This window comes from Anopheles arabiensis, chromosome X (assembly GCF_016920715.1).
Source record: "Anopheles arabiensis isolate DONGOLA chromosome X, AaraD3, whole genome shotgun sequence".
In the NCBI taxonomy this organism is placed as follows: Eukaryota; Metazoa; Arthropoda; class Insecta; order Diptera; family Culicidae; genus Anopheles; species Anopheles arabiensis.
The window spans coordinates 1,148,894-1,166,907 of record NC_053519.1 but is presented as its reverse complement, the minus strand read 5'-3'; the positions used below and the strand labels follow the sequence as shown (position 1 = coordinate 1,166,907).

At 46.3% G+C, this 18,014-nt stretch overlaps 1 protein-coding gene across 10 annotated transcripts in view; it reads left to right on the top strand.

The window, feature by feature from the left end:
* LOC120906829 (monocarboxylate transporter 12-like) overlaps positions 1–18,014 on the top strand; it is a 119,037-nt gene that overhangs the window by 96,888 nt on the left and 4,135 nt on the right. For 6 of the 10 annotated variants that reach the window (XM_040318891.1, XM_040318892.1, XM_040318897.1 and 3 more), the window contains 3 exons: positions 16,677–16,850; positions 16,925–17,327; positions 17,422–17,967. In XM_040318891.1, the coding sequence (XP_040174825.1) occupies positions 16,677–16,850; positions 16,925–17,327; positions 17,422–17,967 (1,123 nt within the window). Of the gene's footprint in view, positions 1–5,168; positions 5,340–8,426; positions 9,421–16,676; positions 16,851–16,924; positions 17,328–17,421; positions 17,968–18,014 lie in introns of those variants that run through there. The other 4 variants (XM_040318890.1, XM_040318888.1, XM_040318889.1 and 1 more) reach the window with 4 other exon arrangements.

Below are 18,014 nucleotides of genomic sequence, written 5' to 3'. Positions count from 1 at the left end.
CTGGTCCGGGTGGGTTTTGGTTAGGGGGATTTTGACTCGCTCGGAAGTGGAAACTCTCATCGGACGGAAATCAACACCCTGCAATCGGTTACACGCGCAGTACAAAGCATTTGGCTGTGTTCTACATTCTCGTTTGTGTCCGGAACGGTTTTTTTTTTTTTACTCTTTTTCTGCCATTTCCTCCCGGCGCGCGTACAACATTTTCCAGTTTTACGGTTGAACGTTTCAGCTTGGTTGGCCTCCTTTTTTTTGTTGCTTTGTGATGACGAAAAACTGTCCAACGCAAGGACGAATGTCATTTGCAGTTTGTATTCGCGTGTGCACTGCTCTTGTTTCGCTGCAACAAAGACCGCAATGAAATAAACTGATGAAAGAGGACGTAGGGAGTGGAGAAAAAAACACACTTCGCATAATTTTATTCCATCCAGCAGGGACAGTGTCGGAGTTTGATGTTTTAAACTTTGAACACTGGCGGTGTCGTTTAACCCGAGTGCAATGAGTTGCTAGTTTAGAAATGAACATCCACGCATACTCACACACACATAATTCTTTGTTAGTCAAATGTTTCTTTGTGCGGAAGGAGGCGATTTGTCATGGCATCAAACGTTGCATGTTTTACTTGAGTAGTTTATTCGTTCAATTTATTGCTAGGAAAGTGCTCGAACCGAATTTAGCCGGCAGATTTGATTAAGTTTCCAGTTTCATTACATTAAGGGAGAATGTCTTATACGGAGTTACATACATTCGAGCAGTTATGGATAATAAAACAAAAAATTGATTACTTTACATAAGCGCTTACATACAAAATTTGATAAAAAATATAGTGGTATGAACTAGTGTTGGGTTTGATGAATCTTTCGTTGAGTTTCATTCATATGAATCAGTATTGATGAGTGATTCGAATCGCGAATCGACTCTTCAAAGATTAATGAATCTCTAAGGATTCAATTTAAGAAGAATAATGCGAGGCTCAAGTTCGTTGAATCTTTGGAGACGTACGAATCCCTTCAGAATCGTGAATCTTTTGAGATACATGAATATTTTGAAATTCATTCGAGATTCAAGAGTCTTTCGAGATTCATGAATCTCTACAACCGAGATTCTGATTCATTGAATAATTTCAAAGATTCATTCAGATGCATGAATCTGAATCAGATTTACCCAACGCTAGTATGAACTTGCTTTGGTTGATAGGATAAAAACACTAGAGAAGTTATAGGTACATTGTTGTTGAATTATACTAAGGTTCATCTCGTACTTAAAAAAAACTGCTCAAATACTTGTATTAAGGTTAGTAGCTCTTATTTCATTATCGAACTTATTTTTGTGTTTTTTTTCCATTATCGATAAAAAGAGCGATAATCCACTACAGTATTGGGTTTCATCAATATTCCGTTGAGATTCATTCATGTGAATCTTCAGCGATGAGTTGCAATCTCGAATCGAATCCTCAATCTTTACAAAGACATGAATTGCCAAGGTTTGATAAATCTCCAAGGACTCATGAATCTCGAAAGATTCCCAAATCCATTAGGAATCATGAATCTTCAGGAATTCATTAATCTTTAGAGGTGTACGATTTTAAAACTATTGAATTTGTACGATCCCATGATATAGGGTTTACTCGGAACAACTGAACAAAATGCCCGTCGTGGGTTCAAGACTCGCATGAACCGTCTCGATAGGCCAAGAAGTCTCGATGGCCTGTATAAGCTGACATGACCACGTAGGTCGTTACGCCAAGAAGAAGAATAATAAGAAGCTCAAGCTCTGAACCTGAATCTTTGAATATCTATTAATCCCTTGAGATTCGTGAATCTTTCGAGGTCTATGAATCTTTTGAGATTCATGTATGTCTGAAATCCATCCAGACTCATTAAATCATTTCAAAGATTCATTCTGATTAATGAATCCGATTCAGATTTACCCAGCACTAGTCCACTAGCAATTTATCTCGATCTACGACAAACATGGATAGATAAGTTAGATAGACCGTTGTACTTGGCCGATAAAACACGTTTAGGAGCAATATTTAATTGGAAATGCTGCACCAGCAACTGTCCCTGTTTCACGCTCGTGCGTACCAATTCTCAGCTCGTTTGTAAGTGCTGAAAAGCAAAGATGGTGCAAAAAAAAACAACAAAACAATGACCTCATGATGCCCCTCCGCCGTGCTCCGAGCACATCGGAGTTCGGTTTGCCTGGAGCGGAAGCGAGCAAACATGCCCCACAATAGAGACCATTCTTCCGGGTGACCATTTTCCACGCTCATTGCACCGTAAAGAGTTGCCCCGGGAAACGGCGGCGGAACTGATGCTGCTTTCCTGTCCAATTTTCATGGAGCTTTTCTCGCGATATTCTCGACACACGCTACGCAAAGGGCGGTGGCGATGGCAGTGGGAAAGGAACACAGTGCAAAGTGTCGAATTTTACTATTTTCACATACGCAACAGCAACAAGAAAAAAATCCCCCCTTCACCCCTCCCGGGAAAAGTAGGTCAAAGTTTTACCTCCCGTACCTCTAGCGACAAATTTGTGCAGCAGTGTGTGTGTGTGTGTGTGTGTGTGTGTGTGTGTGTGTGTGTGTGTGTGGAAAGAAGTTTTGCCCGGTTTGGTTTCTGTAATACGTTCCGAGAGATGTGCACCGTACCGCGCGTACTTAAGCGCGATTTGCGGAAATGGTGGAACATCCCACATCATCGCCCGGCGTAGGGCAGCGGAAGAAAAACAAGCGCCAAAAAGTGAGCTTAGAAACAAAAAGGTTGACAGCGAGCGGGGTGCGTGTGCTCGATTTTTTCTCTCTCTCTGCAGCTAACTCCCCTCCCCAAAGTGTGCACCCATAAGCGTGGCGGATGTTTGTCGAGCACATTGACATTGGGGTGAAAGTCCCTGATCAAACGAGGGAGAGCAAAGAAGGGGTAAGAGGGGGAGGATAATGTGCAGCAAGCCGGGAATATCCTTTAAGCTGCAACGCAAAACTACCCCGGTGTGTAATGGTTTCAATGAATCTTGATCTCATAGAATTGGACTGGGGAGGCAGGGTGGTGCAAGTGTACCACTTCACTTTTTTGCCCATTTTGCAGGTGGTTTGGCACCGTCCGATCTAATGTCGATTTTATTGTGCGCTGAAAGTTGTAAGTGTGTGTGTGTGTGTTTTTTTTACATTTGGTGGAACACGAAGTGCTCCAGAAAAGTCCCCATTCTGCGGCCATTTCTGGCTATGGCTGGCAAGTACTGTGGTGGCGCCACTGCCATCAGTGTGCACCGATGTGCATGATGCTCTGCTTGTGGTTTTGTTTAGTTTCCCATTCTTGGTGTGTGTTTGTTTTTTTTTGTTTGCCCCTCCAGCAGCAGCAGCAGCAGCTTCAGCTCATAACATTATTTCATTTCATTATTCTACAACTTCGCATCCCGGCGCGACTACTTCTTATGCCGGAATGGAGGTGAGAACAACAAACACCCTTGGTAGTTGGGGGGATTGAGCAAATGCAAACAACATCGTTTTTTTTTTTTTTTTTGGAGTCACGGTGCTCCACATCTTTTCTTCCGTTTGCATATACAAACACAAAGTGCTGCCGAACTGATCGGCACACAATCGAAGCGCAATATGCGACCCAAATTGCAAACAGTTCATTTAAAGGGTGACCGCGGTCAATGATTAACGCGGTACCGAACGGGCTGGCCCACAAACATAAACAAATCGTCCCCGCGCGGATGCACGTTGAACCCGAGAGAGCAGCAGCCAGAGTGTGTTGTGCTTGCTGTTTTTGTTGGAAACGAGATTTCACTTTCATCCGGTGTATGTGCGTGCCCCCCGGTTCTGCTGCTGCTGCTGCTGCTGCTCACAATCTTTTCCGGAGGTTCGCCAGCATATATCCCTCCCGTGTGAGCGCTTGTGTGGTGGTGTTTGCTGGAATTTCGGCTTCCCTCGCGCGGTTTTCTCGCTCGGGTCCCCATCGGCTCCTGCTGGCGCGTAGGAAACTGCGAGAGAGCTGTTCAAAAACACGCGCGCGATGATACCGAGAGACTCCCCTTTCTCGACACACACACGCACAGCGTTTGCAGGGGAGCTTATCTTAGCTGGTTAAACGATTTATCTTCTATGGAAATTTCCCTTTCGTGAAATGTCTTGGAAGTGTGTCTTAGAAAATACAAGACTTGTCGCGGGGTCCGAGTGGGATTTCAAACCTGTACGGCTGGGTGCGGGCTATGTATGCGCTAGCGCATGAGTCAATTAGACCACCAAAGCGTGTCTAGGACAATCATGTAATTGTGGCATAAAAACTACACAAAACAAGAGCAAAATTTTGTTTTGCATACTTACAGGTAATTAACTTATTTATATTTTCAATTGAATTCATTAAATTATTAATTGCTTAACTTAAATTGAATTTGAAATTGAATACTTTTGGAACGAACAGATTCATATATCAGGTAAACACATTCACTTACAGTAAAAAGATGATGTTTTAAAGACAAAATTTAATGTGCACTAAGAATAATTAAAGGGCAAAACACTGACAGGAAGCCCTGTCGAGTTCAGAATACAGAAGGTTTAATATTTTAATCATTGCAAAAGGTAAGTAAAGGAAGATACATCAGGCGCATGTCACACGCAGCTTTGTTTTATCTCTCCTCACACGACGAATGAAGCAAAACAAATAGCAATAAAACTATATTCGCCTACCCAAAAATAAAAACCAAAAATAGTGGAAAGCAACACCTTATTTGATCAAGTACATCGGGAGATGATACAGTAAAAACTATTTATAAATACCAAGACAAACTTTGATTTTGTTTATATTAATGACGAATTCTTGAAATAAGCCATATTGCTTTTGATTTTTGACATTTTGAACCATTTGAATGTATTTGATATTCAACCACAAAGCCTGAATATGTTAAACCTAGTGCAGATTATCTTAAAAAACACCTGAAAACCCCTGCGCTGTGCGGTGTTTCCACCCGATTGGCTGCCCTTCCTTCCGCGGCCGGCTGCCCGAGTCCGATCAGCCGGTTCCGATACCGAGCCGAAAGCCGCATAAAGGGAAGCCGCATCGTGCTGCGTACGAATCGCTTCGGGTTCGGATTCTGTGCTGAACGTTCCCGCGGCTTCCCAGCCCATGGTGGTTCGGCACGCCGTTGCCGCGGGTTAGTTCGCTGGCGACGGTGGACCGATCCGGATCTCTGTCCACCTTTCTTCCTCTCCTCCCAGTTGATTTACTGGCCGGAAAAATTCTCGTGCCGAAAACTGTGTTTCCCTATCCATTCCGAGACCGTGTTTGTACCGAGTGAATTTACTTTTTTTGTGAGCGTGAGGAAAACTGCCAAGGGTTTTTGTGAGTCTCTGTGGACTTCAGAGGGGCTGCCAGGAGAAAGAAAAAGTGCCACTATTTTGGCAAACTAAATGCCACGAAACACGAGGAAGTACACGTGTGAACGTTGTTTGAGGCCACGCGCACCGCGTGACGTGACATGGGACCCAGTTTCCAGTGTGCTCCGGTACCTCTATCAACGACTCTATCAAAGCAAAAATTGCCCCGCTGAGAATTGGGGACGCAACCAAATAGTCGTAGACAAAAGGGCAGAAACGGTCGTTTTGGAGAAAGGGGGCAGCAAAGACGGCGGTGCAGAAGACGATCCGCGCACGAAGATCACCGCAAAAGCAAACGCGAAAGCAACGGCAAACGTAGACCTAGACTGGGACGGATCAACGGGCACGGGCTTTAGCGTGTGGCCCGGTGTAATCGGGACGATCAGACTAACCCGTTCGGCAGTTTGTGGAGCGCATTGTTACAAGTGTCCAGACGTTTGGCGGTGGAATTCCAGGTGGATGTAATTACAGCGCCATTGTTTCAACTCGTTCGGCGCAAAAACTGTCTTTCACCGAGCAGAGTTTAGTCGAATGCTGGATCGTGGATCGTGTCAAGTGTTCTGATTTCAGTTGGGAAATTTCTGAAGTGTCTGATGACTAAGCCTAAGCCTAAGATATTCAAGCTTATGCTTTGCGAAGTTAACAGAAATTCTAATTTCTCAATTGCTGCGTTGGATTTATTGGACCAGAGCAGCATGGGCCCGGACTTGCCTCGAGAGCAGCAAATTCTTGTACCTTCTCCTTCCCCTTTGGCGCTTGAAACTTTTGCCGTCCTCTTAATTGGACACCACACACGCGTGAGACGCAACAAGAAAACTCTTAAGCCATTCCTAATTGGCCCCAATCATCGAACCTGCCTGCAAGCTCGCGGCAAATGTAATCGAACCTGTCGAGCACGTGATTTATACCGTGCAGGGCCTGCCGTCCCAAAACCTTTCCCTACCACCATACCATGTTGGAGTTGCAGGAAGTTCCCGTTGCTTCCTAGTGCACAAGGGGTTACGTAGAACAAATCTCGCTGCTTACCGCACAAAGTTCATCCGTTCTTCGGGCGATGGCCAATGTGAAGGCAGATGAGGTGTTGCCGAAGATGTGCAACAAACAAACGAATAACGAATAGCGCACAAAGTCTGACAGCAGAGTCAAAGTGAGTGGGGGAACAAAAACTGGCGGAAAGCAAACTTTGGTCCTGCTGCTGCTGCTGCACAAGGAAATCCGATCGGAAAGATCTTCTTCGGGTAGCTCGGCTTGCTGCAAACACTCAGTTTTGCAACTTCCAATTGCTCCATAAAAACTTATTCTCGTTCTTCCATCACTTGTCTCCAGCGCAGATTTTATTGGATCGGATTGGGATGAGGGAGTGTGAAAAAAGAAACGGGAACATTTCATTTTTGCATTCCCTTTCTGCTTCTGCACGGGAAAGGGTAAGAAATGCATTGGCCGTGGTACAGCAGGGCTGGCAGAACAATGCCACTTTCGAGTGACATTGAGGGCGTTTGGATGCAAACATCTCCCTCCATCTGCAGCTGACTGTTGAATGCGAACGTCATGTTTCAGAATGCTCGGAACAAAAAAAAAACAACGAATCTTGATGACGTTTCTTGCCCACTGTTCGGGGAATGTTGGGGAAATCACACGCAGTGACACTAGCGCCCGCCCTCCTCCTCCAGAGTCGCCCCAGAACAAAGATGTCTTGCGACGCTGGTGTTGTAAAAATAAGAACCTGTGCTGTATTTTCCCTCCAAATGATTTATTGTGCGATGGCTTCTTCTGTTTTCACAAATGAAGAGATTTCCCCCCCAGCGCAAATGCTGCTCCTTGCAAACCCACACAGCAGCTTGTCAATGTCGCAGTTGAGACAGTTGAGGCAAGAGAGGTATAATATCGTTTCCCTCCCTACTGGATGCCGAAGCTCCAATCCCTCCTCTCGGCGTGGTTTTATTAATTAGAATGGCGGCAGATTTTGGGATGCTCCCCTATGCGACCTGCCCACAATCAAGGCTACTGTGGGAGCGCTGAAAATCCTCGCTAAATCATCGCTGACGAAGTTGAGCGATTGGGAGCGACCGACCGGCAACCAGCAGCCATGTCAGCGGTGTGTCGCCGATGCGGTGTAACCCGGTGTAACCGCACCATCCAGCAACCCGGCGGGCGGGAAACACGCACACACACACACATACAGGGTAACCTTCGACCATACCAAACGCACGCATAAATCAAACACTCTTTTGCGTGTTTCTTCGGCGCAAGACCTTGGCGCGATGCGTGGTGCGCGAGATGTAGCCGTGAAACGGCCGTAACCAACGAAAAAGAAGCGGCATAGCACATGTCCGACTGCGAAGCGCAAATATCTCCCGTTCTTCCTTGGCAAACAAAACGAAGACACACAAAAAAAAAACATTAGATTTATAGAACCCTTCTTCCGATCCAGTGCTGTATCGTTCGAGGTTTTTTGGGACGAAATTGAAGATGAAATTGTCCTGGACCACACGCTATCTGCCAACTAATAGACATGCGGGACATGTGATCCCACGTTTTTCCCCTTATCGGTTTGCCAATATTTGACCATCCAAACGGGCTAGTTTCCGGTGGCTACCGTACAGGCAATATCACGGACCATCGCGATGTCCCCGATAACTTGGCGCTGCGGTCAAAGGTACTGCCTTTGCCTTTTGCGCCCAATTGTTTGCAGCTTATCGTATGATGACAGGCCCGAGACAGTGTGACAGGGCATAGAAATTGTCTACTTACGGAGACACCGTGTCGGCAGCGGCATTCCAGAGCCACTCGATCGCACTCGCACTCTGCAAAGAAGTTCTGGGGCTGCTCGTGTTGCGCTAGACGCCATCGCTCTGACGCAAACCCGGGGATGCTTGGGCGAAGAATTGCTTCGCTGGGTGATGAAACGGCGCAGCAAACGGGCATATAAAATTATATTTATACCACATCTACCCCTCTGCCGCTGAGTGGATTCTTTCCCTCCCTTGCCCTGCAAGCAGTTTTCCTCCGTTGACAGTTTTTTTTCCTCTGTTTTTTCCCCGTTTTTATGTAGTGCGTTTTTCGGGCCGGTAGATTAGCGGTGCGTTGGAGAAGCATTCGTGAGTGACAGTGTGTGCGTGTGTGTGTGTGTGTGTGTGGTTGATAAATAAACAAATCAAGCAGCCGCACAGCGTGTTCTTGATACGGCCGTGATGTGAGGCCGGTCGATTTGGGTTCGCAGCGGGGAAGTTAACACGCAAAAGTACGTCCAAAACGTCGCAGAGGTTTCGCAACATGGCACCGCTGGGTATGGCCGGGTGCTAGAGGAAGCCAGCCGAACCACAGAATGCGCATCCTATTCCAGAACGAGCCGGTGTACGGGAACTACGAGGATTCGGGCGTCGCCACCAGTGCCGACGCTCATTCGCTCGTGTTCGATGAGCCGCTCACACCCCCGCCCGTCGATGGAGGCACTGGTGGTGGGGCGAAAAGTAAGAGCGCTCCGGCCGCCGGTTCACCGCTCGGCGAGCTGGAAGCGTTGGCCAAAGCGCTCGCCCAGGCGCAGGGCGCCAGCTTGGTGAAGCGAGCGGCCGGTGAGGCGCGCCCGAAGCGCCTGAGAAGACGCACCGAGAAAGCGGGCGACAAGCAGAAGTCGAGCGAACCAAAAAAGCAAGCGGTAGAGACGGAACAGGAGGAGGAAGACGAGGAGGAGGACGATGAAGAGGACGACGATGATGAGGAGGAGGAGGAGGTGGAGGAAGAGGAGGAAGATCCTGAGCATGGGGAGGTCGGGGAGGGGGGCGATGGACACTCGCCGACCCTGCCGCATCTGCTCCACCACCGGCACCATCACCATCTGCCGCACCAGCAGCGCGCCTCCAGCCGGATGTCCAACACCAGCACCAGCACGATCAAGCAGCACTACTACCCGGAGGGTGGCTGGGGCTGGATCATCGTGCTGGTCGGCGTGCTGGTGCACGTGCTCACCCACGGCCTGCAGACGGCGGTCGGTGTGGTGATACTGGCCGCCGGACGCACCTACCGCATCGAGTCGATCATCGTCACAGGTGAGGTCCACACTTGTCGTGGAAGAATGTTTTCGCCGAACACTGGAAATATCAATACGCTGGAAATCTTGAGCGGTTTCTGATAGATTTCATAAAATTGAAGATGTCACTAGTTGTCACTGATCCTGGGAAAAAGATCTGGTGAGTTGGAGTTCTGGGTTGTCTTCAGAGGGTTGGCTCCAGAGGTTGCCTTGTCTATTATTGTAGAAGTAAAAACTGAAATCAAATCGTTCTACAAGATCCAGAAAGATATTCGTGTTTCCTTTCTTAACCGTGAGATCTCGTTGCCAAATTTCGAATGTTTCAAGGATTCGTTCTCAACAATATTGGTTCCTTCAATTCTTCTGAAATCTACAGAGTGGAATGAATGGAACAGATTACAATGGAATCTACAGGATGGAATCTGGAAAATGCAATCTGGTTGGATTTCTCGTTGCACATATAATAGCACAAACCACGTCTTCAAACCGTTTAAATTGAAATGTTTGACGTCACTCAACGTTTCTAGCATGCATCTCCAAGTGCTGAAGTCCAACAGGTTCAAACCCGTAGACGTACCAGGCTATTCCGATGCACTTATGTAAATACTCCTTCCACTACTCCGGAACGTTCTAAGCCTTATGGGCTGGAGCTGAAATCTGTTGAAAGCCAAAGCTGTCTTTGCCAAAATGCTTCTTAGCCTTGGTAAAAGTGTTCTAAATAATACTCCTTGTTGATCTTCACGCAAAATTTACTGATGTGTGTGACACATAGTGACAAAAAACCTAATAAAGGGTCATTCAAATACATACAGTACTTCTAAGCTACCACTTTGTATATGTTTATAAAAATAGCTTCCAGTAAGATTATCAATTTCAACTGTCGCTGAAAGCTCTTGTAACATTGAAGATCATGCATTTAATGAAGAATCTTGGAAAATATTATTATGCATATGAAATGCGCGGGAATTTCTGTGATATCCAAGGGATGTGATTTTCTTTAGAGTTGAGATCTGAATATCCATCCAAAGAACTAACATCTTTGTTATTCTATTACAACATGATACATTACAAATGGAAGTTCCAGCAACTTCTAAACTATCTTTCATTATACCATAAGACCAAATATTACAAAGCGAACGAATTGCCCTATGTAAAGGAATTGAACCCGTGAGATATCAGATAACCGATACGATACCGATACTCATTTCTCAACCGTTCGACACCAATAATTAATCTACCCGCTCCCACGTAATTTGAGTAGCCTGGGCCACAGCACGGGATGCAGAGTGAAGAGAGATTACTTTCTGATCCGAATATGCAAACAGGTCAAAAGCGATGCTTCTCACGTGTTGCATAAATGCGAATGTTTGTTTAATGAAATTCCAATCAATTATACCCCCGGAAACCCATACTATGATATGATGGTAGTGTATCATTTCGGAGGATAATTAGGGTACAAGAGTGAGATCAGAATGCTAGTATTCGTTACGCCCTTTTCATTTCGTTTACATCGGAGCGTATCTCGGGTTCTAGATTAGGGTGTTCGCACACCTTGTATATTTGTTTATTTATGTTTCTAGCACTAATCAAGAGGATTTAATTTACATGTCGCACCAAGCATCCATCGAAGTGAAATCTTGAAGAACAGAACTCGCATATGAGAGTTGCATACGCATGTTCGAAGTGCTACTCACGAAAGAAGGGTCAACTAAATAATGGTTTCAGATCTCGCTAAAGCATAAAACATCTCCTTAAAACACCTTCAGATCTCGCAAAAGCATAAAACATCTCCTTAGAACTCCTTCTCTCAATTAATCAAACTATTTCCAACATCTATCAAACTAATAACACATTCCATACGCCGAGCAGGGAAAAATCGCAGCAGCAAAACTGCTTCTCCAAAAATTGGACACGTTTTGAGGGCACACACAAGTTTAAGTTTCCTCACTCACTGATATTCACTGTGAACCGTACCGCTCCGAAGATGTGGGTGCAAAAATTGTTTAACCAATTTACATCCCCTTCTGCGTGGGTGCCCTTCAAAGGGGTGTGCATTGGAAAAGAGCCTCAGTTTTGATTACTTTTCAAAAGTAATCACATTCTCAGCACTATCCGCTCCTTGTGTCGGCTCATCAGCTGTGAAAAACTCTGCCCTGACCGCATCACTTCAACTCTGGCCGACCGTAAAATAAAAACTCCCACTCCTAATATCTCCCCAAACACACACGCTTGGCCTGCTTGCTTTTCGGTAAGTAATGAACTTGAGAAGTTTGTACTCCTGCTCCGGGCAGCTGGCGGCACACATAAGATGACTGGCAGCGCAGCACACTTCTGGAATGTTGGTCTATTTGGCCAGCTGGTTTGCCGACCCAGGCCGAGATGATGGCCTAAACGAGCATGTGTTTTTCCCACCCATGTTTTGGTAGGAAGGTTAGTGGTGTGGGGGAGGCGTGGGAGAAAAATGGTCTGCTTTTAGATACATTGAGTGATCACGCAGCACTTCCGCGGTCAAACAGCGCTGGGGCAGGCGTACGTGTGCGCTCATGGGGGTGCTGGCAGCCGTATTCTTTCCAAACTTCGCCACTCAGTCCTAGTTAGAAAGTATTCCATTTATAGTTTATAATCCAATTTGACTGTGCAGTTTCACAGCGATATAGCATCGCCACTAGCACTGCCACAATCATTGCTTCCTAATAAACAACAGCTTTGCTAATGCTTTTAATTTAATTTCCACACCGCCACCGATCCGCCCGCCTTGGTTGGGCAGCATTATTGTGCACGGTGGGCAAGATACGGCTCGGACAAGTGCATAAATTTACCACCGATTAGGATGCTGCTACACGCAGGCTACACAAAAGGCGGACAAGACAAATGGGGCATCGTATTTTGGTGGGACGAAATGGTTTGTTAGTGTGGTCGCCGCCGCCGGTGTTGATGCTGCTTTACGATAATTGTCACATTGTCGTCCCTCGGGTAAGAGCGCGCGCGGCGCCCTCCGCTGCGGTTGTGGCTTCGTGGATTTATCATTTGCACGCTGTAATTTGCACTCCACCCTCCCGCCCACTGCAGCGCTCCATAAATGTATGCAGCCGATGAATTGGTGCTTCCTATGTGCGTAAAATGTGCTACCATCAGCAGCCAAGTGTCAGCGAAACATTCCCTTCGCTGTCTGCCCAAACTACCCGGGGCTCTCCTTCCCGGTGTACAGCCCCCACCCCCCGAGGCAGTGAAGCATAAGAGCGAGCAGCAGTCAAGTCAATGTATTTCGTGTGTTATATGGTTGCTTTTTTTTGTGCTTTCGTTTCCTTCGGCTGGGAGATGGGTTGCCAGGACTGCTGATAAATAGAGAAAAACTAGTCACTGTCGGACACACGCGCGTCCCGGTGCGCGGGGGGGGGGGGGGGGGCGAGTGTGAGCAAGGCGGAAAATGTAATTTAGCAGCCATCCCGCTGAATTATGGCGTCGGTTTTTAGATTTCCCCCCAAAAAACCAACATTCCCGGCACGCGGTGCACAAATTTGCCGCCGCCTAGACGTCGTGCGCGACGGTGAACGGTTTGATGGCTAGAGACAGCACTGGGATGATGTGGGTGACTCGCGGCGAAGGGGAAGAGGAGCGCTTTTAAAGATGTACCAATTTATGATATTTAATTAAAACTGAAAAAAGACATGGCGTGGAAGTCGGTGAAAACAAGCAGGGAAGATAAACAGGTATGAATAATTCACAGAAATAATGTAAGTGAATATAACGACATTTAGGAGCTTGAGAAGAGGCTCCTAGCAATCCTCAGTCCCAGTTTTTAACCGCTTCCGTTAGGTTCCATTATCTGGGAAAAACTCCGTAATTGGCATTTCAACAAATTCTTGGTTCTTTCTTACAGAGATACACAGAACTAAAATTCTTTTAGAGTAAATTTCTTACGACATATCTGTAAATACTCGAAAGTGTGGAAGATTTCATCAGTAATTAAATATTCTGAATATTATATTACAGCTGATGGATTCAATGAAAGATATTGGAATGCAAAGTTATGTGTTATGTGGAGTGTTAGAAATCCTGTTGGTTAAATTTGCAAGATTATCATCAGAAGAAATTACAAAACAATCTAATGGTATCGAATATTTTGATAGTGGTCTAATATCGGTAAACAAATTCAATATTATGGTGAGATTGTTGAGACAAAGCTACTGTGCCTAGAATTTGATCCTGCCAAAATTGTGCCTATGATGGGATATTACGTTTAGGATGCAATTTACAGTTAATCAGATTCATTCAGCTTCTGGTTGTCTAACTTAAAATCATTTCTTCTCAATTCTAATTCTAATCTGAACCATCCTTACTAGATTCTCTTATTCTCCTTGGTTCCTGGAAGACCTCACTGCTTGTCAAATATGATCCAAATAATTAATAACGAGTTTCTTGAGCTAACTCTCATCAGCTAACATAAAGTCTTATCGAAAGCATTTCTTCTTACCTTTTTGGGTCTATGTATGTGTGTATGGAATACTACCAGTATACAACGATAAGAAACATTGATGAAAAGGAATATAAGTTAATGTTTAGATCAAATAGAAACAAATCCAAAACAGGTGACCGATGTGGCATGTTATGAGGAATGTTAAAATCATTTCCAAGCAAAAAGGTCTCGTAAGATGTTGCAGAAAGCGTATTGTAGCATAGTGAATTCGGAATAAATTGCCTCTTGTAGAAGAACTTACCTTTGTGGCATCAGTGAACAGACTCGTTACTGCTTATTTGTATCCCGTGATCGAATACGCAGATTGTAACACGATCGATTTGTCTGGAGCCGTCGCATTTACCATCAGTTTGCCTCTACCACGGATAGTTTTCAAATGCAACGGAAATAACTTTCCAATTGGAGTTCACACAGCACATTTTGCATTCTGCCCAAACATGTGATTGATCGGAAAAAATAAGTACGGCATAGTATTTTTGAAATATTTGTCCAATCCGTAGATTGTATGATTTTACAATCTTAGACATTTCTGGTGGGTGCGTAGCAATCTTGTTGGTGAGGTTCCTGAGATTTTTTTTTTATTCAGGAGGAAAGATTCCTGAGAATTATAAGTCCAAAATTAAGACATTCACGAATTATTGTAGTCCAGATAGAATCTGAATATCTGTCTACCTTATGTAGCTAATGTCAACTTATAAACGGATTTCAAGATATGTATGGTGCTCAAAGTGGTTTAATACATATGGTGGTTGAAGATTTTGCCAGTCTTCAAATGTGCTCTATCGTACAACCATGGCTTCAACCATCGTAACAGTAGAAATATTTTGCGAAAAACACATAAATATATGTGCTGGATATATGTGTGTATCATTATTGATTAGAAACGATTTGTTCAACTTGTAACATCAAATTTTAAAGTTCTAAAAACAACAAAAGATATAAATTAATTAGGGTAAATTAATTTCAAAACAACAACTAAAAGCACCAAGAGAGACCACATCGGGAACAAACGTCTATATTCACACTTCAAACAATTGATGTCAGTTACTTCCTCTTACAATGTTGCCAGCTGTTTCTAAACTCATTAGAGGACTAAACGCTCGTAACAGTGCTCTTCTCCATCGCCATTTGTCGAAGGACGACATCCTCCCGGCTGGCACTGGCTTGCTCTCACACTCTCTCTTAAGTGATGTGTTAAAACTTTGGCTTCACATCCTGACGCCAGGACGGCCACGGTGTCACGGCACGGTACCAGACACAAACCAAACACACACACGCGGATTCGATTGCTCAGTCAGCCGTTTTTTTGTATGCCGTATGCCGGTGTTGTAATCGGCAGGAGCACGGGCTGGCGTCGTCCGAGCGACACTACGATTAAGTGGAAAATAAAAATTAAAAACATAAAACATTCCTGCACCGGCTAACGGTTGCGAACTCGGTGTGTGTGTGTTGTTGGCTTCCCTCCGTCCGGTGTTTGCTGGTGTAGGATAAAAGTTTTAATGGTTGTTTTTAGCCAATATCTTTCCGCTGCCGCTCCGTTGCGGCCCCGGTAAGCCGGAAATGAATCGAGCCATTTTTATGGTTTCCTCTCCGCACACACACACACACACGCACATGGATGCCCACTTGAGTCGATTTGAAATTGTGTTTAAGCGCTGCGTTGCATTGATTGCCTACACTTTTTTTCATTTCGATTACAAACTGACTTGCCTACGAGTGGAAAGAGCGGACAGAGGATTACAGAAAAGAGACTAATAAACACGCACACACACACACACACTCGCTGGAGGTCCTATTCCGATTATCACCATCGGCTCCAGATGGCAGGCTTGCGAATGGACCGAGCTAGATTAGACAGAATGGACAGTGGCAAGGTATTATCGTGACATGCTACCGTAGTTGGGTGACAACATCCTAATAACAGACAGCAGCAGCAGATCGTTTATTTTAACACTCTTCCCGGACTGTTTGCGGATCAGTGGGTTTGACCCAGTTGAGCGACACCTACGTCGTTCCTAGGATAATATTGTCTGTGCCTGATTGTAGTTAACAAAGCCCCTTGCATAGCTCAGTAAGTACAAGGGCTCATTAATTTGAGAAAAATCCTCCCTAATACAAGTTAGCGTAGCACACGCAGCAGCAAGTCACCAAGGTCCTCCGAGTGCGCCCAACGCTAGACGCAAGATAAATGCATCGAATTAGTGCTCAGTTCAACTACTGCTGCCAAAATCCGATTTCCAGTGAAAGCATTATTAACTCATCATTGCTATCTCCGCCACAATTCATCATGTTTATCTATCGCGAGCACATCCATAAATCATCGCGCGTCGTCCGCGGACGGGAAAAGATGGAACGGGAAACACACGGGAACAAATTGTGACCGTACAACAGCGAGAAAAGACTGGAAAGAGATGTTTTACTTCTTTTTTTGTTGTCGGAGTGTCGAGTATTGTCTGGGAAATTTCTTGTGACGCGAGAAGCGCGTGTGGTTTGGAACCTAATGTCAATAAAAAAAACCCTTTCGTCTTTGGAGCTCAAGACGAATTAATTCAGTGTGATCCTAAGAAGTAGTTGCTAGATTTATACACGCCCACATACCACCGATGTGTGATTTATGAGGCACGCTCGAGATTTCAGACACTTTGTGGAATTGAATTTCCAGAATCTTGAAATCTGTTTGCAGATTCAATCTTGCTGATGAGCTATTCGTGCGAAAAACGTCTACCACTCCAATATCTGCAATACCTCCAACAAGATATCTGACCCTAGCCCTTTCTTGCTTCGTCTCGTTTCCACAGGATGGCTGGGCGCGTTGTCGACCGCGGTGGCACTCTTCATATCACCCATCACGATCGCGGTATGCAAGCGCAAATCCACCCGGCTGACGGCTGTCATCGGCGGGCTGGTGACCGCCCTCGGGTGCCTCTTCACCTCCTTCGCCTCCCAGTTCCACCAGCTGTTCTTCAGCTACGGTAAGTCCCGTACGGTACAGACGCTGCGCCGTCGTTGCCGCTAACACCCACGACCCGGCTGGTTTGTCTTGCAGGTGCGGTCGTCGGTGTCGGCGTTGGGATGACGCGCGACTGCTCCACCCTGATGGTGGCGCAGTACTTCAAGAAGCGGCGCGAGTTCGTGGAGATCTTCATCGTGTCGGGCAGCGGGCTCGGCATTGCCGTGATGTCCGCCTTTATCAAGTCGGCGATCGATGCGATCGGGTGGCGGCTGGGGCTGCAGGCCGTCACCGGCACCGTGTTCATCACGTTCATCCTCGGCACCTGCTACCGGTCCGCGTCGCTCTACCATCCGCAGCGCCGCGCGATCCTGCACCTGAAGAACCAGAAGCGCAAGATCAAGGACAAGAACAAGCACGACGACCGGCCGCCATTCTTCGACTTTAGCACGCTGCGCAGCAAAACCGTGCGCATACTGCTCGCCTCGACCGGCATCGGGTAGGCATTTTGGAATTCTAAGTTTCTTCTAGGGGCGTTTGGATTCTAACGTACGAGGATTTTGTTGCATTCCTCTTTTTTTTTTTTCTTGCAGCGCATTCGGCATCAACACACCCATCTTCTACCTTGCGCACGAGGTGCAGAAGGACGGCATCGGCGACAAGGTGATGATCCTGCAGATCTATCTCGGGCTAGCGTGGACGCTCGGCTGCACCGCGTTCGGGCTGCTGGTCGTGCGGAATAGCGTCGAGTGCCGGATCGCCCGGCAGTACCTCTGCCAGACGGCCATCTTCATGTGCGGCGTCTGCATCCTGGCGCTCACCGCCGTCCACGGCAACTACCACGGCTACGTGATGTTCGTGTGGATCTACGGCATCTTCTGCGGCGGCTACCACTACTCGCTGAAGATGTACACGTACGAGAAGGTGCGGGCCCGCAACTTTGCCCGCGCCTGGGGCTTCGTCCAGTTCGCGCAAGCCATCCCGATTGCGCTCGGCGTGCCGATCTCGGGCTACATGAACGACAGCGGGTCCGGCACGGCCGGCTACTACTTTAGCTCGGGCTGTGCCATCGTCGGCAGCGTGCTGATGTTTCTGATCGATCTGCACCGGCGGTCGGTATCACGCCACAAGCACACCAGGTAACGTTGAGCTCTTGTGTGGGTCTGGCCGTCTCTTTGCTAATGCT